Genomic DNA, 22,064 nt, shown 5'->3' on the forward strand with positions numbered 1-22,064 from the left:
GCAACGAGCGAAACACCTTTTTCTCCTGCTACCTGCGCCAGCGGACATCACACTGCAGAGCCTGTTTGGACTTCAGAACCACAATTCTGATCATCCTGGCTCACAGGACCGCCAGCTGACCCACGCAGCTCACCCCCAACTCTTCTTCATCTTTCTTTGGACCGTCGGTAACGTACTGGGCATAGACAGATAACTTAACAGAGTTAACGGCTAAACAAGGACTGTTTATTACTGTTAATGTAACTGATGTGTTTTATTCAGCCCATTGTATTGTGATGTTGATTTGATTAACTCAGGTTACTGTAGTAACTGTAGTCTGCTAAGGTGAAGTTAGGTTAATGTTATGCTTTACATAGACATCGTTTTGCATGCAACTAACTCCCTTTTAACTGCACTGTTAATCTAAGGTCACACACACACACACACACACACAAAAAAAAAAAAAATATTAAACCTCAGCACACACACACACACACATATTAAACCTCAGCACACACACGAGGAGAGGGATTCAAACCCTCCCGCTTCTCCATGCTCTTTGTCTCTCACCAACACGTGTTTCATACCCTGAAACATCTGTTCAGAGGACAAAGGACACACACCTTTCCTTCCTCTAGCTTAGTTCCTTTAAGTTAGATTGTATATAGTGTATTTTCCTCTGATTGCTTTTATTATATCTCTTTAATAAATCTTTGTGTTTATATATGCTGGCCTATTTAATTTCGTACAAGAGTGAGTGTTACCAACCTCTTCTATGTAGAACTCTAAAGCTCCCACTTTAGCTATTAATAAGGATTTTGGTTGTAGTTATTAATTTAATTATTAATCAGACTTCTGAATTAATAGTTTAGTGTATTTTTATGGGACTGATCAATCAATTATTGGCTATCGTTCCCTTATTTAAGGGTGGTGCTCCGAGGATTTCTATTATCTTTTGATAATTATACATTTTGATAACCATTAATTGATTAAACTAACACAGTTAGACCACTGTAACACCCTACGACGTGGAGCCTGACACCGCCAACAAAAAACAGATTAGTGAGTACACAAGCATCAGTCTACCTGGTGTGGTACATCCGTGCTATATTCCTGTCAACCCAGGAGCAGCCGTGCAGTGAGTCCAGCAGCCCGTGGACGGTTGGGATGAACACAGCTCGGGGGTTGACAATTATCTTGAAGTTGCTGTAATGAGTCTCTTTAATGATGGGTTCCTGGTACAGGTGAGCCAGAATGTTCACCCCGGATACATTCTGCCAGCCGGGGCAGCAGCGGCTCTGCGGGGGCAGAGTTTCGGAGGTGGGAGGAGGCAGAGTGATGGTGTTGGGGAACACGTTATTCTCAAACATGTAACACTTGTCAGAGACATATTTCTTTTCCAGCAGAGGCAACAGCTCCGACCAACTGGTAAGAAAATAATTTAAAAGAAAAAAAAAAAATACATTGGTAAAACAACATAAAAAAAGAATACATGCTTTGTAACATACAACAGCACACTATGTTTAATTTGTAAACATATATAACTCCTATTAAGTATCAATAACTGCTGTTTAAACATTATAAATTATCCTAAGGTAATTGTCATCACATAGAGATATATTGGATCTCAAATAGTGGTAAAATATATGAACCATTTTACACCAATAAATGAAGTAAATGTGCACAAACGGGCAATAAATACACTATAAATACAGACAATACAATATAGTCAAACATTACAAAAGAGGTTATCCTTTAATTAGTTATTCATATATTTGCTTATTCGCTGCTTATGTAACAACTTGATAAGGAACTTAATCTGATACCAGGCATTTGCCTCATTTCATAAAGATAGTGCTACCTGTTGACTGACTGGGGCAGTATGAGCTCATCTATATCCTGCAGGGCCACATATCTGGATTGGTACATGTATCTGTAAATAAAGTCACTGAGAGCAGGAATCTGGCCGAAGTAGTGGAGGTCACCTGGACCGTGTTCAGGCAGCCAGCCTTGAGATACATTCAGGAATCTGGACATAGACCAAGGAATCACCTCTACTAAACCTGAGGAGACATTGGAAAAAATCGATTATAATAAGTAATAAAATAGTAATTATATGGCGGTTTTAATTGTTAGTGGGGGAGTCCGCCATTCTTGTTGTTGTTATTTATTCACACTTTTGTGGCAGGAAAAAAAGAGATCTAAAAAGATATGCATTTCTTCCTTGTTGTAGCTCAGTCTATTTCTTTTCTCATCCAAGATATAGAACAGCTGCCCACCGTCTGTGCTGCTGCATAGAGCACATCGGTCTTCCTGCACAATTTGTGCCAGTGCTGTCTCCAGTATCCAAGTTGGAAATAACCACCACAACATTTAGCCAGATCAAAATTCATGCAACACAACTGGTACTGAATCAGGCTGTATTGTATTGATGGAAACACAGACAATTATCATGAAACCTGTAGCTCTGTGGAGCTTTGTAACAACTAGCTTTGGTTTTGCTGCACATTGACTCTACAGTACAGTCTCAGTGCAGCAGCAACCAGCTCTGATAAGCTCACTGTACACACAAATATAAATCCAGTTTAGGGGCAGGGGATTTCTGGATACTGGATAGCATAGTGCTGTCAGGGATTACATTGTTTTCCAAGTCATGTTGATATTGGGACCAGTGTCTTTCCAAGGATAAAGAACTGAACTGTGAATAAGTTTGACTGGGGAGTGCCAGCTAGTCGAGGAAATACGCTACTGTTGAACCATGAATGAGCGGATGGGAGGAAGTCAATGCAGCGGAAAGGTCTGTGCACACTGTTCACATGATAACGGTGAATGGAAAGGTATTCAAAATGGATGGATGGAGAAAATACCCCTACTGTGGCTGCTAGTGCAATTACACACAGAATATTCCACCTCCACCATACTCCACCTTTTTGTGTGTAGTAGTCGAGTACGTGCTTTATTTCAGGGCTGTTGCTGGTCTTATAGATGACAACTCTGTTCACCCCCAGTAACTGCAGCATTTCCAAACCCTGGACCAGCTACAATACAACACAAGTGTTTAGTTGACACACTCCAGGGGCATGTAAGCACTAAAATGCCTGACAGTCAAACAACAGAAGTTACCTGCAGCACGTTGGTGAAATCAAACATGGTGGAGAGGCAGACGGTGAAATTGTAAGGAAAGGAGTCATTTATGGCCTTCTGGTTATTCACTGTCAAAAACTCTTTGTCAGGTTTATCTAAGTGACCACAGAAAAGAACCACAGATACATTTTGACAATCACATTTCTGCACTGTACTCTTGAAGAACAAGTTTAAAGTTTAAGTTTAAAAAACACCTGAATAAAGTCATCACCAACAAAGATATCAAATGTCTGTTGACGTCTATGGATCAAACACTACAGAAATTTACTTAAAACATTGGGGACTACCTTCAGAGTCTGCTGCAGCAGAGGTCACAGTGATATAAGATGGAGTCTCACAGCCTGAGGGGAGAGGACACATGATGTCTGCTGTCCCATATGCAAAACCAAAGTGATCGGCGTGGATGTTGCTGACACCTTCAGAGATGTACAGTTGGTCATGACAACAGAGGAGGCAGCGATAGGCTACTGTCTCACTCCTCAGCACCACTGCAATAACACGAACCTGACACCAGAAGACAAAATTAAGGATGTTATTACAAGGTTAAGGGGAGTAGGTAAACTTAAAATCTTTTTTTAAATAGTTGTTTTTCTTTGACCTATTTCATTGTTTTATTTTGTTGTACTGATACTTACAAAGGTTACAAACTGAGAATATATATGAGAATACAGTTTTTAAGTTTGTGAATTAAGGATTTTTTTAACCAAAGCAGATTTAGGCATTGTTGGAACTGTAGAAAGTCTGACAAAGATGATTTTGTGATTTTATTTTGTTTCTGTCCACTTTGAATGAAGTTACGATGTTACGATGGTATGAGAGGTAAAATACTGTATTTGTCTTTGGTGGCAAGAAACAGTGATGTTACAGCTGTTTCTAATTAAACAATGGTCTATCTCTGTGGCGATCATTTTCATAATGTTGCCTGACACTTAGGAATAACAATCTGAGTCGACTGTTCGTCGACGGGCACAGTTAGCTTACGTTGGGGTTATTGCAGCCCGTTTCACAAACATTTTCACATCTAATTACACTTTCTGTTTACACATTTTAATCTTATGTTTCTCTTTAGTGTGCATATACTTCTGCTATCATATTTAGTTATTATTTTTAGTCTACACCTGTGATATTCTTTAAACCTTTGTCATAGCATGTATGAAAGATTGTATACAAATATATTTTGAGGGATTGATTGATTTATGGGGTTGCAGACACTTCTCAACATCAAGAGAGAAATCTCAGAAACCTGGACAACTCCTCAAGGTAAATGGACTTTTAAAATTTGAGTTTAAAATAAAAAGAATTCTGAATAAAGTACTTGAGGTTAAGAAAAGATTTTTCTAATGGTAGATGAATTTATGGTTAAAACCCTGTGCACCTGTATTATCTAGGAAATACAAGTATCAGATTGGGACTCGATCACAGGAACAGGAAGTGAAACTTGGCGGAGTTGGTGCCCTGCTTTTTTTCACTGACCTCCTTTCTGCCTGTACGGTGCTCCTGATAAGCTGATATGAGCAGCGTTTTTGTCCTGTTGACTGCGACCTTTTGTCCCTGAGGAACTGCATGAGTGAAAAATGTTAGACCAAGTTGGTGCATAAGTGCTTAACATTAATGTCTGTCTTTCCACAAAAGATACTAAGCTGCCTATTTCTCTGCAAATCAGATGGGTCAAGACACATGAACAGTCAGACAATCAGACAGGTAGGAAACACACTCCCAGGTTAGTTCAACTTATTTGAAAGAGAAAACAAAGGCAAACAATGATAGTATTACCCCAAATGTCCAATGTAAACATCAACTGACATACCCTGACCTAACCCTGACCACAAAAGAACCAATCCACAGTCTGACTGAAAGCAGACAGAGACCGTCCTTAACACAACCCTTAAGGAAACGTAGATGGAATAAATGTTTTTTTCTCACAGCAATAATAGCATTAAGGTGAATCAAGAATGATAACAAGGAGTTTAGGAACAGGAAATAGGAAGTTAAATAATAAACAGAAGCTGAGGAGAGCAGGAAGAGGCAATGTTTCTTTGGGACATTCTACATTTCTTAAAAAGCAGCGTTCAGAAAACAATTAGTTTACCTATTTGTCCTTGACCACATTGTTGAGGCACTGTGGGTTGCACTAAGATCTGAGGCTCACTGGTTGCTTTGTAGGACTTGATCCAGTCGACCCTGTGCATCCACAGCAAATCATTTAGCTGATGTCAACATTTTCTTGACAAGAAATTTTGAACTACAGTTCAAAACTATTCACAAAAGAGTAAGAGAGCATTCAGCTCAGCATGTTTAGAAACAAAATCATAATAAATTTCAGTATGTATATTTCAACAAATTCCCTAAAAACAATACATGTTTAAGATGTTTACTGCCCTAAGTAATATTCTCTGTCCAAAGCAGTTAATAGTGTGACATTTAATTGGTTGGCTTCAAAAATCAAACAAAATCTGCAAAAGAAAATGCAAATCAAAGTGTGTTTCATTATGTGAATATTAAGAGTTGGGCACATCAAATGAACAGGTGTTGATAATTCTCCAGTCGGTGAGTGATATGATTTACAGATCTGGATGCAGATCCATAAACTTGAATACAACTGGATCGGTCCAGATACAGGCTCTTTTTGTCCAGTGATTGATAAAAGGAAATAATAAGCTCTGTGACATAGGATTCTGATGGATCGGACAACTTGGAACTGGTTCTCAACTGAAACCCTAATTTAGTTTTAACACACATATAAATAATGTGAATGAATAAGTATGTTAGCCTAAATGAATCCACCCCCCCAGTCATATTAATACTCACATTCCTCGAGTTACCGGCCGAGGAGGTGGAGTAGCAGCCATATATGATTTGAGCGTTTTAATGGACCCTAAACCTAAACTAAATTATAATTCATTTGAAAGCCTTGTTCTTAGTCTTTCTCACCCAAACTGGAAAACACTGCAGCCAGTTCTATTTGTTATAGTGTACCGCGCTCCTGGCCCGTACTCTGATTCTCAGAGTTTTTATCAAGGTGAGTCCTGAACCATCCCTTAGTTATGCTGCTATAGGCCTAGACTTCGGGGGATTTCCCATGGTGCACTGAGCTCCTCTCTCCCTCTTTCTGCACTCATTCATGTCCCATTAATGCATGTTACTAACTTCACTTCTTCCCCGGAGTTATTGTGCTTTCTTATCTCGCAGGTTCTCATGGATCCTGGTGGAGCCTCCTACCATGGTCCTGCTTGACTCCCATTGCTAATATCACTGATATTATTGTTATTATTATTATTGTTATTATTATTACTACAGTTACTATTATAACTATTGTCACTGCTCATTGTCCCCCATCGTTGCTGTTGTCATCGTGATCATCTTCTTCATGTTCATCATCAACAGTCACTACTATTAGTGTAGTTGTTGCTACTGTTGTTGCTGTGTACCTGTCTGTCTATCTCTCTGTCTGTCTGTCTGTCTCTCCCTCTCTCTCTCTCACCCCAACTGGTTGAGGCAGACGACCACCCACCTAGAGCCGAAGGGTCTGTCCTAGGTTTCTGCCTCTTAACAGGCAGTTTTTCCTTGCCCCCATCGCCAAGTGCTTGCTCATGGTGGTACTGTTGGGTCTCTGTAAATAAGGTTATAAGGAGTTCAGTCTAGACCTGCTCTATTTGAAAAGTGTCCTGAGATAACTTCTGTTATGAATTGGTGCTATACAAATAAAATTGAATTGAATTGAATTGAAATAAATACACAAAGAGAGGCTTGATAAAGTCATTAATATGAGATACAGCTGCTGCTCTGCATGTTTGAGTAAATTCAATACACCATCCTCCATATCTGCTCACATGCTGTTTTATGTCCAAGTAGGAACAGGTTGAATGAAACTGATATTTTAATCACTATCATACTGAAGTAGATCAGAATAGTAATTTCACTCACCTGTAGTTAAAGAACAGCAGGATGAGAGAGAGGACGGTGATGACAGTACTGCAGTACATCAACTTTCTTAAAGTCTTTAGTTGAAACAGCTGCTGATGATTGCTGCTCATGGCACACATGTTGCTTTTGACTCACATACGTTTTCCTAATCCAGGTGGAGAAACCTGGACAAGCAGAAGAAACTAGTGATTCTTAACATTACTTACATTTTTATGCTTCAGTTCCTGCTGCTCACACACCCTCATTGGCGAAACAATTACAGGAAGCTAAAGACTTTCTCCATTGAAAACAAGTTGGCAATATGAGCATGCATCCTTTCCAAAACCATTTAAGAACCAGACAAAGTCCTGCTCATGGCCTGTATGGAGAGCAGTGTTCATTTTATCACAAAATAGGAAAGCGAAGGAAAGAACAAACTAACAAATATAAAACAGTCAGTGCCTACTGAATTCATCTGAAGAAGCTACTGTGACTCTTATGAATCTATTATGATCTACCACCTCTATAAGGTTGTGAATGGGGACCAGCCTCTGTGTTTCCCCAACATTTATTATAACACTCCCAGTTTCCTGAATAATATAACAGTTGTGTTATGTTGAAGCCATTACATTACCACTAATCTGTGTTACACCTATACTATACCATACTCATGTGAGTAATCATGCTGCCATCTATATATAAAATTATGCTGATCATAATGAAATATTGTTGATCATGTTGAAGTGATAATGCCTTTAGCGTTTGTGCACCAATCACATGGAATTATCTACAACCCATTCTCAAGATTGACACTTTCAATTTAAGATGATGATCTCAAATCATTTCACCTTAGTTTGCAATTATTTTCACTATTGTCGTCTTTTTCATTTTTTCCCTAAATTTTCATTAGTTTGAACGCATATTTCTCTGTTTCTCAACATTATTGTTAGAGGGAAACCACAATGACTCTTGAGACTTAAGAAGAAATAGAAAATTAAGTAAGGTAAGGTAACTGGGCCTGTTATCGTGTATAAAAACAGAGTAATATATAGCCTAGTATATAGAGTATATAGTGTCTTCCTGTCCCCTATGTTGAACGTCACTAAAAGGATGTCATCACTGAGAGCTGCTTCCTGTCTCTCATTCCGCACTGCTTGCAACAATTTGTTATTTCATTTTATTCTCCATAACCATTTGACGACCCCCACAAATTATCCCGACCCCCAGGTTGAGAAACACTGTTTTATATTACACTTCATGATGTGCAGTTACAAGCACAAGCAATTTAATGCAACAATTGCTACAACACTTCCTTCTGATTCTGACCATTAAAATACTTTTTAGTACAAATTTCCCTCTGTGTTTTCCGGATTGCGTTTTTTTCTATCACGACGTCACCCACTGGTTTGTGGAGTACCGTTTTCAAGCCTCGAGTTTGGCGTTATGGTCATCGCCATGATGACAGTTTGATGATGCCAATGGTCTGTTTGCTGAGGGACAGTAACAGGGAGAGAGAATTTGGGACTAAAGAGACTGTTATTCTGAAAAATAACCAGGTTGTGAATTGTTGATGGTTTTCATTTGACAACCTGGGGATGTGACTCAACAACCAACTATAAATAAAGCCAGAGGAACACTATTTTTTCCCCACATATCTGTCTCATGTAATATTGTTGATATAATGAATGTTTCAGCAAACAGGACAAATAATTATTAGTAGGTATGTTTTTGAATTACAGATTAATAGAGTTAATAAGGATATTTATTGTTATTTTTATGGTTGTTTATGACTGCCGACGTCGTTTTCTGCTTTTGATGCGCCATTATGTATGTATTATGTAATAATCTAATCTTACGGATCCCCCAATTACATTGCTTAAAATCGCCCTAATGTACACCATATATATAACTGCAGCATTTCCCCCTAGAATAGTTTCATTTTGACAGTGTGAAGGTTTCACAAATTACAGGCAGTCTGACGGGAACAGTTAGCTGAATATATATATATATATATATATATATATATATATATATATATATATATATATATGTATGAGACTTTTAGTTTCATTATGGGGGTGTAGCGGGCTGCACTGGGGGTCCTGTGACCTCAGTTTAATCCTTACTTATTTCTCCCTGACATTTTACAGGACTATTAAAAAGTATTAGAGTTCCTGTGCGTTTTAAAAAGTAAAAGCACTGTATAAAATATTCAGTTTATGTGGGAAACATCTTAACAATGGTCTGAAATATCCCTGGAGTAACTGTTAGTTGGAATCCTCAACATTGTGTTCCTCTCTGTTAGCACAGAAACTATTTAACTTTAGCTTCATATTTAACTGAACTTGGAAACACGACTTAAAGCATTCATTAACGCGGTAAGAATGACACTTACCTGTGTCATGCAGCCGTGCAGGTTGGAACGTGATATCTGGAATATCCCATATCTGGAGAAACTTACTTTCCAAAAATAGAGTTAAGACATCAATCTTGCGGTTCATTGCTCACACGATGTGCAGCTGAACCCATTGATGCACCAACAGGCAGCAGGAAGAGGGGGAAGAGGAAGAAGGGGAAGAGGAAGAGGAAGAGAAAACAGGAGAAACGTAGATATTGCGTTCTCCGTGTGTATTGTGAGAGATGCAGACTTCACCGCAGAACTTACTCACTTATTTCTGAACTGACTTTCAGGAAATATGTTTTGTACGGAGCCCCTAAAGTCCCCGAAAGGAAATATTTTTTATCTTATAATATTATATAAATATATATAAAATATATTATAATTTACTATAAATTCATATACATCTCTAACGGCTTCAGAAGCACACAGCTGTCATATAATAGAGAGAAGTCAGCTTATCAAGTTTTATTTTCACCTCTGAATATCATACCATGACATTTTTCTGCTCTTGCTGAAATCTGACATGGATGGTAAGGTTTGGGTTTTGGTTAAGTTAATTTTTTTTTTTTATTTTTTTTTTTTTTTTTTTTGTTTTTTTTTTTTTTTTTTTTTTTTGGTTTTTTTTGGTGGGGGGTGGTTTTGATTTGTTATTTGTTCTTCCCCAACAAAAAAAAAAAATAATAAAAAAGAAGACACAGAGGGGGGGGGGGGGGAGGGGGGAAAAGGAGAAAAAAAAAAAGAAACCGGGGGGGGGGGGGGGGGAGAGAGGGGGGGGGAGGGGGGAAGGGGGGGGAGGAAGGGGAGGGAGGGGAGGAGGAAGAAAAAGAGAAAGAGAAGGAAAAGAACTTGGGGGGGGGGGGGGGGGAAGAAAGGGGGGGAAAACCGGGAGCGGGGGGGGAAAAGGGGGGGAAAAAAAAAATTCTCCCCCCCGCGTAAGTCCCGTTTCAGACCGGTGTTTGTGTAGTGTGTAATATATAAAGTTGTGCCTTGTTAAAGGACATTGACTGGCCCTGAGTTTCCCTCGACAGGCTGCCGAAGAGCGGAGCCAGGTGAAGAGCAGGTGGTCGCCACCAGAGACCCGCGACTGCCGTTGTTGACCTCCCACTCCATCCGTGCCACATTATTTTAGCTGGGTTTTAGTTGTTTGTGTTCTTTGTTTAGTTTATTTGAAGGTAGAGCTTTTTAGTTGTTTTTACTTATTTTAAAATAAATTGTGTTCAACTGTGTTCCACTGGCTGTACTCATTGTTTTAAAAATAACACTGTTTACTGCTCTCCCCGACATAAAAGAACCTGTTTACCCTAACTTTAATTTGGTGATCCTAAGAGGTCCTAGGCCTCAGTTAAACCTAGGTGGCGTTGTCGGCACTTGTGTTTTAATTTATCCACCCTTAGCACGGCTCACATTTTGGCGTTGTCGGCAGGATCGGGTACAGAGAGCAGTGTGGTGTATTTTAAAACAGTGAATATGATGATGCCTGTATATCCTGGTGCCCCTTGGCTGCCAAAGTTTAAAGGACCAAATTGTGACCTGAAATATCATGACTGGAAGGAGCAAATACAGGGCTTACTTGGAGCGCAAGAGCTAGCAGAGGCCAGAAAAATTGACATTGTGTTGGGTGCGTTAGCTGGGGAAGCCAAACGGCAGGTCAGTGTTTTAGAGGATGACGAAAGGGATAGAGTACGCAAAATCTTTCTGTATTTGGACTCTCTATATGGAGACAGAACCCCCGCCCCAGTGTTAAGGTCTCAGTTTTTTAGTTGTGTCCAAAGACCAGACGAGACTGTGCCCTCATTCATTCTAAGACTAAGAGAGCTGTATTGCAGGTTGCGGCAACATGACCCTGATGGAACTCCCCCTGACACAGTCCTGCGAGACCAGCTGCTGTTGGGGCTGCGTGAAAGTTCCCTGGCTCAGGCCCTGAAGGTCTATGCCCGCCGTAACCCTGATGAAACTTTTTCTGCAATCAGACAGGAGGCGCTGCTGCTTGATACAGAACATGGGAACCCCCAACCGCAGGTAATCTGTGCTTCTGTGTATAAACCAAATGTGCCTCCTCCATCACAGGACACCAGCTGGAGAGAGACCCTGAAAAGAGAGATCATGGAAGACGTGAAATCTCAGATGACCGGACTGACCCAGGAACTGTTGCGAGAGATTAAACCGCTCCTTCAACCAGCTGTTATTGCACCACAGCCCCTAATACAGCCCTATAGGGAGCGACAACGATCAGTTTCCCAGACGAACACCTGGGATGAGCAAGGTAGGCCCATTTGCCGCCAATGCAGACAAGCCGGCCACATAGCTAGATTTTGTAGGAGGCCAACTACTGCTCGGCAGGCTTTAAACTAGCTTTCCCTGCTGCTGAGGTCCGAGGGGCAGGGGTTGAAAGTACAACAGAAGAAAACGGGCCCACTGAAGCATTTATTGGAAGGTGTCCAACTATAGACGTAAACATTGAAGGAGTTACACTGTCGGGGCTATTAGACACGGGGTCCCAGGTCACCTTAATGCAGCAAAGCCTCTTTGAGCAACATTTTACCCAAGCTAAGCTTGGAAAGGCTCCTATAGTTTTTAAGTTACAGGCCGCAAATGGCCTGGAGATCCCTTATACGAGCTATGCCGTATTAGATCTGGAGCTAGAGGGTGCTAAGATACCTGGAAGAGGAATTGTGATTGTGAAGGATGAACACTGTACACACCCACTCATCATTGGAATGAATGTTGTTACTGCTTGTTGGACTGTTTTTTTTAAATGTCCCAGAGGGTCTGTTCCCCCCCCACAGACGTTACAGAGACAGCGGGTTTGGAGGGATGCATTTGCTACATGCAGACACATTGAGGCTACCATGACAGAGGACGGGATGTTGGGGTACGTGCGGCCAGCCAGCCGACGGGTCATCAAAATTCCCCCAAAGAGTGAAGTACTGGTGTGGGGTCGGGCTCGGATGAGCCTGGGGGAAAAGATTACTGTGCCCTAATTGAAGCGCTGCCTGAGACTTGCAGTGTGAGGGTGGCCAGGACCCTAGCAGTGATAAGAAATGGCAGAGTCCCTGTGAGAGTTTTTAACCCACACCCCTACTGTTTGATGCTAGATCGGTACCAGAAGCTTGGCAAACTGTCCCGGGTGGATGAAGCGGATGTACATGGAGCCTGCGACCTTAACCTGTCCCTTGAAGGTGATTGTGTTGTTGGAGTGACACTGGTAAATGCTGCAGTTGACGAGGAGGGCCAGAAGCTGCCGATAGGGGTGAGTGAACTCTCCAACAGGCCTGATCTGTCTGAGCAGCAACAGGAGGAGCTGCGCGCCCTGCTGCTGAAATGGCAGAAGGTGTTTGCACAGCACAATGAGGACTTCGGACGTACAGACCTGGTACAACATCGCATCCATACTGGTGATGCACCACCTATCCGAGAACGACATCGACCTCTTCCCCCTGCCATGTATAAAGAGATGAAATCCCTACTCTCAGGTATGCTGGAGCAAGGTGTCATTAAAGAGAGCTGTAGCCCATGGGCGGCACCCATAGTACTGGTGAGAAAAAAAGATGGCAGTTGGAGATTCTGTGTGGATTACAGGAAGTTAAATGCAATAACTCATAAAGATGCATTTTCCCTGCCCAGGATTGAAGAAACCTTGACCAGTCTGACCAGAGCAGAATGGTTTTCTACTCTTGACTTAGCCAGTGGCTATTGGCAAGTTGAGATGGACACCCAAGACCAGGAGAAGACCGCCTTCACCACACCGCTGGGGCTGTATGAATTTGAGCGTATGCCCTTCGGCCTGTGCAATGCGCCAGCTACCTTCCAACGTCTGATGCAACAATGTTTAAATGGCCAATTGTCAGAATCCTTACTGGTTTATTTGGATGACATTATCATTTATTCACCTGACTTTTCCTCCCATCTACAGCAGCTAGACGAGGTGTTTAACAAACTGTGGCGGCATGGCTTGAAACTGCGCCTGGATAAGTGCAAACTCCTGCAGAAGGAAGTGAAATTCCTGGGCCATGTGGTGGACCAAAAAGGGGTGAGTCCTGATCCAGACAAAATCTCAGCCGTAAAAGACTGGCCCATCCCCACCACTGTAAGACAGGTACGAGCCTTCCTTGGCTTAGCTGGCTATTACAGACGCTTCGTTTCTGGCTTTGCAAAGATTGCACGCCCCCTCAACCAACTGCTGACAGGCATCCCTGCTGATAAAAAGTCGCAAATCCGAAAGGTACAGTGGTCCTCAGAGTGCCAGACATCCTTTGATCACCTGAAAGCAGCTTTAACACAAACACCTGTTTTGGCATATGCTGATTACTCCCTGCCATTCCTCGTTTACACAGATGCCAGTAATCATGGTTTGGGAGCAGTCTTGGCCCAGGTCCAACAAGGGCGAGAACGAGTGATAGCCTATGCCAGTCGCAGCCTACACCCAACAGAGCGGAATGATGCAAATTATAGCTCTTTCAAATTAGAGCTCCTGGCTCTTAAGTGGGCAGTAACCGAGAAATTTAAAGACTATCTGACTGGAGCCCGATTCACGGTGTACACTGACAATAACCCTGTGGCCCACTTACAGACAGCTCGCCTGGGTGCCGTGGAACAGCGCTGGGTCGCACAGCTTGCCTCCTTCGATTATGACATCAAGTACCGCTCAGGTAAAAGTAATGTAAATGCAGATGCCCTGTCTCGGTTCCCAATTAACCCACTGACTGCAGATGCCTCATGTGAAAACCTTGAGCTGGAAACCGTTCCAGTCACGGCAGCCATTGAACTGACCCCTGAGGGAGGTGAAGAGGAGTGGACAGGCAGAGAGTGGGAGGAGGCACAAGCTGGTGATGCGGACCTTCAAATCATTAAGAGGTATGTGGAAACCCAAATGATACCGACGAGACCAGAGCGCCTGACATTGTCCCTTAGAGCCCAGAGACTGTTGCAACAAAAGCGAAAACTTCAGGTTAAAAGCAAAATACTGTGTCGTAAAATGATTGACCCGCACACACACGAAGTGTGTTTCCAGATTGTGTGTCCAGAATCTAGGAGCCAAGAAGTTTGGAAGAGGATCCATGAAGCCGCTGCCCATGCTGGTGTGGAGAGAACCCCTAAACCGGATCCGTCAGCGGTTCTATTGGCCTGATATGGAGAGGGAGGTACGTCAGTTGCAGCAGGGTTGTGTTGCCTGTAACCTGCAGCGAGATAGGGTGGAGCCTAAGGCCCCCCCTAAATCCATTCACAGTATCCTACCCCTTAGAAGTGGTGGGGTTGGACTTTTTGTCCTTAGGTCGGCCCACAGACACCTACCAGAACATTCTTGTTGCTACTGATCTGTTTACCCGTTTTTCTTGGGCTATTCCCACTCGAGATCAAACAGCTCAGACTACAGTAAAGGCCCTGTGGACCCATGTGATCCAACCATTTGGTTGCCCCGCCCGTTTCCATTCTGACCAGGGACCTAATTTCGAATCTGCACTTATGAAACAATTTTGTGATACCTATGGTATAACTAAAAGCCGCACAACTCCCTACCATCCCGCAGGAAATGGCAGTGCAGAGCGTTTTAATCAGACCTTGTTAAATATGCTCCGCTCTTTAGAGACGTCTAAGCAATTTCACTGGCCCGACTATCTGCCCGAACTGACACACGCCTATAATAACACCACACACAGTGCGACTGGGTATACCCCTTCCTTCCTCATGTTTGGGCGACACCTGCGACTTCCTGTTGATGTAGGATTAGGTGTAGGTCCCCAACAGATGAGGCACGATGTAGGTGGGTGGGTACAAGACCACCAGCAGAAACTGTCCTTAGCTTATAGCCTGGCTAAACAAAGAATAGAGAAGTGCAGCCACCCAGAACAAGCAGCACTATGACAAGAGGGCCAAAGCGTTACCACTTTTACCGGGGGAAAGGGTGTGGGTGCGAGATAGGAACAGACGAGGGGCAGGAAAGTTGTGTACTTGGTGGGACCCAGAGCCATGGGTGGTGTTGGAGCAGGTGGGGGATACAGGGGTTGTGTACAAGATTCAGCCAGAGAAGGGTGGCAGAATACAAAATATCCATAGGAACTCACTTAAGGTGTGTACAGTACCCCCAACCGAAGTCCCGCTACCAACCACTGAGCCGGTTGTCCAGATGCAGGGACCCATCCAGCCCATGATCTACGGGTTCCTTCCAGCACCGGTAGCCATACCGCCTGTGAATGTGGAACCTGAGGGTGCCCTACGATGCTCCACCAGGGTAAACTTTGGACAAACTCCAGTCCGTTATAGAGACTCATAACATGTTGCAGGGACTGCTAACTTTAAAGTGTGGGGAGATGTCACGGGGGGAAGTTTGATTTTATTTAAGCATGCTTTTTACTTTGAATTTGCTGTGTTTTTGTCTTATTTATTATTGCATGCTTTTATTTTGAAGTGTGTTTGTGTTACGTTGGTTTTACTTCCCCACCGGAGACATACCTTAATCAAGCATAAGGACTTACACCTGGCACCCAGAGAGGGGAGTGACTGTTCTTGGATAAAAAGGACACTATGGAAGATACCCGGGGGCACGAGGGAGGACACAGAGGGCACGAGGGAGGACACGGAGGTCACAACGGGCCGGACAGCAGGAAGCAGACAGAGAGACAGAGCAGATCATCGCACTGGAAGAGGTCTGAAGAGACACCGGAGCAAACACCGACCGTTAGCGGCTATAATTGGGAGAAGGTAAAACTTCTCCCTCCCGCGTAAGTCCCGTTTCAGACCGGTGTTTGTGTAGTGTGTAATATATAAAGTTGTGCCTTGTTAAAGGACATTGACTGGCCCTGAGTTTCCCTCGACAGGCTGCCGAAGAGCGGAGCCAGGTGAAGAGCAGGTGGTCGCCACCAGAGACCCGCGACTGCCGTTGTTGACCTCCCACTCCATCCGTGCCACATTATTTTAGCTGGGTTTTAGTTGTTTGTGTTCTTTGTTTAGTTTATTTGAAGGTAGAGCTTTTAGTTGTTTTTACTTATTTTAAAATAAATTGTGTTCAACTGTGTTCCACTGGCTGTACTCATTGTTTTAAAAATAACACTGTTTACTGCTCTCCCCGACATAAAAGAACCTGTTTACCCTAACTTTAATTTGGTGATCCTAAGAGGTCCTAGGCCTCAGTTAAACCTAGGTGGCGTTGTCGGCACTTGTGTTTTAATTTATCCACCCTTAGCACGGCTCACATGGACACTTTGGTAAAACTGGCGATATACTGAGATGTTGTATCACATGCAAATTGTTCAGTGGACTGTGTTGCCATGTTTTTAAAGTACTGTAGTGCAAACACGACATTCATTCATATGCAGAGCCTTTCAGTGACATGAGGAGAACACATTGACTTTCTGCCTACTGTTTGTGTGCATCGTGTCCGTTCTGTTAATGTTTTTGATGGTTATGAATTATGAATGAATGGCTGCTCTGCCTCTTCCTCTTCCTCAATCAGCTTGGAAAGTAAAAGGCAGTCACTGCTTTTTGTCTTGAAGCAGGAAGACTGCTCTCAGCCAGAGGAAGTCGGTCTCACACACATCAAATGGAAGCGTTATTGCTTGGTGTGCGTCAGGGATGTGGCAGTTATTCCTCCCTTGATACTCATTCCAGCTAATATTTTTAACTTGTCTTAAAAAAATACGGATACATGTCAAAACGGATACCCCCTTGTGTTTGTGGAAGCACTTGTTCCTTGTGTTTATTCCTCGGTTTTTATTGCAGTGTTTTTCTGTCACCTATGAAGAGAAGTGAAATTTCACCAAGCTAATGAGAAGCAGGGGAAAAGCTGGAGCCTAAGGCTAAACTCAAGACTAATTCTGGTTTATTACAACTTGGGTCTGTTTGTGTTTGTATAGTTTTGGTTATTATTTGCAACAGCTATTTCTATTGGATATTATTTACTTGCAATCTGTGAGTTAATCAACTATAAGTGGTGCACTTATAGACCACACAATATATTAGAGTGTGAAATTCATACATATCCATACTTTGAGCTGTGCAGTATATGAGGTTTTGGATGGAAGCTTAACAGTAAATCAGCGATTAGCCATTACAAATTGAGCTTACATCATTGAAACAGAAATTGGACAAAGTTGAATTGAAATTTACAATTGGTGTCTTGTACACAAAGATTAAACAAGCTGACTACAAATTAAAACTCAGGTTTTACTAGTTTTTTACTAGTTAGAATTCAATAGGTACAAAATCAACATATGATTTTCAAATGTCAAATACAGAAAAGTTTTGTTTGTAGTGGCTAGGACAGTTACACCCTGTTTTATGTGCACTGCATTATCCTGTTATTTTCATCCAACAACCAGTCCAAATGCATGTGCTCCAGGAAACAGGGTTTTAATAAGGAAAAAAAAAAGTATTGTAAATCTGGGAAAAGGGAATGCATATCTGGGGAAGCTTGGGCTGGAAACTGGGGCCTCCTACCTAAAACTATTTGCCACACAGTCACACCTGACACCCAGCGCTCCCACTACAATCCTTCCTCATTTAAAACAGTTTGCTCTGTCTGTCTAAGAATTAGTAGATCTATACAAAACAGAATGAGGTGTGAATGAATGGATGTTCAGCACCAGCCACTGGTCACATTGTGGTACTGCAACAACTACAACATATTTGTGATTAATGTCAGTATAATTATCATTATTATAATTTTTATCAATATCAATATATTCCTTACTAATGTGTTTATTACAAATAACATAATTATTGATGAAAAACTAAATGAACAGTTTCCTGGTCTGGAGATCAAGTTGTCCTAACTGCCTTGATGCTCATGTGGAATCATGAATGTTTGTTGCCCTCCAGTGGACACACAGAGGAAAAAAGTAAGACGTGATAACACAGTAAGACTTCAAATATAAATAAGTTCAATGTCTGTCAAATGAAATTGTATTTATTTGAAAAAGCACAGCTTGAAACGTATTTGTCATCCAGTCCCAAACCTTTATTACAAATACAGTAGGATTTTCTTCAGACAATGACATTACACAATAACTTAATGAACAAATGTGTAAAAAGGCAGCAACAGTTTCAAGTTAATATTTCCTTCTGTCTTTTGTGAACAGTTTCTTCACGTTTCTCACATTTTAAGGTATTCCACAGAAACATATACGACAGTGAACATCAGTGCAATGGCTTGTCATCTATATTTAGTTAATGTAGCCTTCTCTTGGTAAGTTGGTGCAATTCTAATGTACCATTGTTTTTATCTGAACAGTGCTAGCATAGATACAAAATATTCTGTCAACTGTTTAGAAACTGAAGCTGCCAGAGGTGTTTTATTGTCTGCAAACATTAGAAGACCTGCTCCTCAACAGATTCATTCATTTACTGAACAGTAACTGATACAGAACTGTGATCGTCCTTCATATCAAGGCTCAACTCTAAAAAGTAAATTAAATTAATCCTAAATCAATCACAAAAGAAAATGAATTATACAGTATGGAAAAAATAACCCAAACAAGGAAATAATGATACAAACAGGAAATGCAGCTCTTTGAACTCAAAGGGGAAGAAATTTGCAATGCACTCATTAGGGACTATTTTCTGTGGCGGATTAATCCACATTTGGTGCTCTAGCGAGTATTCGTACAGCAGGACAGTGTATGTGTGATTGAGTCAAAATAAACTAGTGTGGCTCATTGATTATATATTATGTTGAGTTGTGTACTTCCATTATCCCAAATGTTTCCAACAATATTCAAACTCAGTCATTTTAGTCAGGAAACGATGCATTTCACCGGTTTCACACTTTAGCAGTGTCAATTCAATTATATGTGTCTTTAAACACCTTTGCAGCAGCGTCCTTGTAGCTCCCCTGGTAGAGCTGGGGTTTGAGTCCAACCTGTGGCTGTTTGCTGGATGTCATCTCCTCTCTTTCTCTCCCCCTTTCCTGTCTATCCTGAGCTGTCCTGTCAATAAAGGCAAATATCCTTAAAACATATATTTATTTAAAAGACGTTAAAAAAGATGTCTGCATATTCCTGTTACAACTTGGCTTCTTGTTCTAGCACACACACACACACACAATCCTCTGGTAGATGTCCACTCTCCATGAGCACAGTATTGACAGTCAATGTGAGCTGGGCACTGTAGCTCAGCAGTCGGCCATCATAAATCAGCTGGTCTGGTGTCAGATTGGGTTGTTTTGGAGCTCTGCACAGACAGAAAGAGGAAAGAGATGTGATGCACAAACGTAGCTGTTTGGAAAGAGTTGGAGAGTAACTGTTGGTTTTAGTAAATTTGCATTTGAGGCGACACTCAGCTGTATTGAATATTACACGCCACTTTAATCCAAGATCACAAATCTAAAAGAGAACTGATTTAAACTGTTTTTATCAGATTGTAATAAAGTATAATCTGTAGTTTTCAGTTTAGTGGTGAATGCAACAGAATGTTTGGTTCAGTCGGAGGATTTTTCTTCCTGAAGTGGATAAAAAAGGAAACTCAACTTTATTCTCTATTCATATACTGCAATTCTGTGTAATCCTATGGTTTAGTTTCTGCTGATGGTGACAACCAGAGATTAACCTGTGTTAGCTTTCTCAGATGAATAAGTATATAGTACAGAGAATATTATCTATCATAATATTTGATCCAAGAGGAAACTGAAAGAAGGGTGGCACAATTACAAATCTGTCTGCTGCAACTTCAGCACCACGGACAGCGGCATGGATTTATCAACACACAGCACAGTTGTGGCCAAAATCCACTGGGTGCGTTTGCAACACTTTCTGGCTGCACTGTGGCCGGCAAAGCGGATTGCTCGCATTCTATACAGTGTTCATGGAGAATACACTGGTCTACTTTTGATGGATGCCACTACCCAGTTGCGTAAAGCAGCATAGAGCAGATCACATTGGCAGAAAGTCAGGCACAGAAACAACATAGAGAATCCGGTCAATTTTCAAAATAAATTGACTTTCACACAACATCAACATAACCTCAAGACCTGTGGCACCAGACCAGAATTCAGTCTTGGTAGAAGCACTAATATCAAGAAAAGAAAAGACAAAATACACAAGTCAACAACTTTGGGCAGGCAAGATGCTCTGCTTCTGAAACACTCTCGTGGGATATGATGACGTGCAGATTCACGGTGTCACAAAGCCAAGCCCGGTGGAATTTTATTGTTAGGCTACTGATATTTCTGAGCCATGGTCGTGGCCATACTTGCACAAACCTCCATCAGATAAAGGACCAAAGGAAGGCAGGATTTCTGTCATTTAGCTAACATGATAGCATCCCTCCTCATATTGCCTACTGGTAGTATAAGGGACATTGTATTGTTAACTATTAACTCAAAAGATTGGCACTCTTGTTTCAATGATTTCCTGTAAGAAATTAAGCGTTTTAGTAGAGCGGGTCGTCCTGAACTATCCTTGAGCAAGATACTGAACCCTAAATTACCCCAGATGCTGTGTGATCGGTGTGAATGTGAATGAGTTAGTGTCTGTTCGATGGGCTTTTGCCATCACTGTGTGAATGTGTGTGAAAAGGCGAATGTGGCATCTAGTTGCGCTACAAGTACAGTCCATTTACCATATTCACAATGTTTAAGGAATCCGATTACTGCAGAAAGTTAAAATTCATGTTTGACAAAAACTTCCCTTTCTCTGTTTATTTGATACAAAAAAATCATGTGTTCACTCAATAACGACTGCATCTAAAAGTTTATTTATTTATGTATAACTAGTAGGCTGCATCTCACTGGTTACTTGTTATGGTGGTGTAAATCCTATTTTGCATTTTCTCTTCCTGTTATTTGCAGGGTCCCAAATTAAAGGCATATGCAGTAATGAGAGAAGCACACTGTGAAAACACTTGCTAAATGACTCGAAAGTGGTGGGTCTATTTGATAAACACATTTTAGGGAGAAGATAAGTTTTATTGATTGTCTTTCTTGCAGCAACCTGAACAAATGATGTGGAGGAGTTCTGATTAGTGAGTACACAAGCATCAGTCTACCTGGTGTGGTACATCCGTGCTATATTCCTGTCAACCCAGGAGCAGCCGTTCAGTGAGTGCAGCAGCCCGTGGACGGTTGGGATGAACACAGCTCGGGGGTTGACAATTATCTTGAAGTTGCTGTAATGAGTCTCTTTAATGATGGGTTCCTGGTACAGGTGAGCCAGAATGTTCACCCCGGATACATTCTGCCAGCCGGGGCAGCAGCGGCTCTGCGGGGGCAGAGTTTCGGAGGTGGGAGGAGGCAGAGTGATGGTGTTGGGGAACACATTATTCTCAAACATGTAACACTTGTCAGCCCCATATTTCTTTTCCAGCAGAGGCAACAGCTCCGACCAACTGGTAAGAGAATAATTTAAAACAAAAAAAATACATTGGTAAAAAAACACAATAAGAAGTGCACAGGCACAACAGACAAGACATATTCCTAACACTAAAATGTCATTCAATTTCACACCAGACAAGACATTTACTGATGCTAAAAAGATTTTAAAAAAAGATAGACAATAAAATATACAATATATATATATATAAGATATATAAAGTATCAATAACTGCTGTTTAAATATTATAAATTATCCTAAGGTAATTCACAAAGATATACTGGGTCTCAAGTAGTGATAAAATATATGAACCATTTTAAACACACCCTGGTACTAAT

The 22,064-nt window shown here is 41.5% G+C and overlaps 1 protein-coding gene across 13 annotated transcripts in view; it reads right to left on the reverse strand.

The window, feature by feature from the left end:
* LOC127363140 (uncharacterized) overlaps positions 1-22,064 on the reverse strand; it is a 74,340-nt gene that overhangs the window by 24,605 nt on the left and 27,671 nt on the right. For 5 of the 13 annotated variants that reach the window (XM_051399663.1, XM_051399674.1, XM_051399661.1 and 2 more), the window contains 2 exons: positions 21,404-21,742; positions 18,359-19,591 (listed from right to left, as the gene is read on the reverse strand). In XM_051399663.1, coding sequence (XP_051255623.1) covers positions 19,423-19,591; positions 21,404-21,742 — 508 coding nt within the window. In that variant the 3' untranslated portion in view covers positions 18,359-19,422. Of the gene's footprint in view, positions 1-1,065; positions 1,405-1,840; positions 2,043-2,905; positions 3,018-3,102; positions 3,219-3,410; positions 3,628-4,596; positions 4,683-5,212; positions 5,305-7,047; positions 7,212-18,358; positions 19,592-21,403; positions 21,743-22,064 lie in introns of those variants that run through there. The other 8 variants (XM_051399665.1, XM_051399669.1, XR_007884666.1 and 5 more) reach the window with 8 other exon arrangements.

Source organism: Dicentrarchus labrax, unplaced genomic scaffold (genome assembly GCF_905237075.1).
Source record: "Dicentrarchus labrax unplaced genomic scaffold, dlabrax2021, whole genome shotgun sequence".
In the NCBI taxonomy this organism is placed as follows: Eukaryota; Metazoa; Chordata; class Actinopteri; family Moronidae; genus Dicentrarchus; species Dicentrarchus labrax.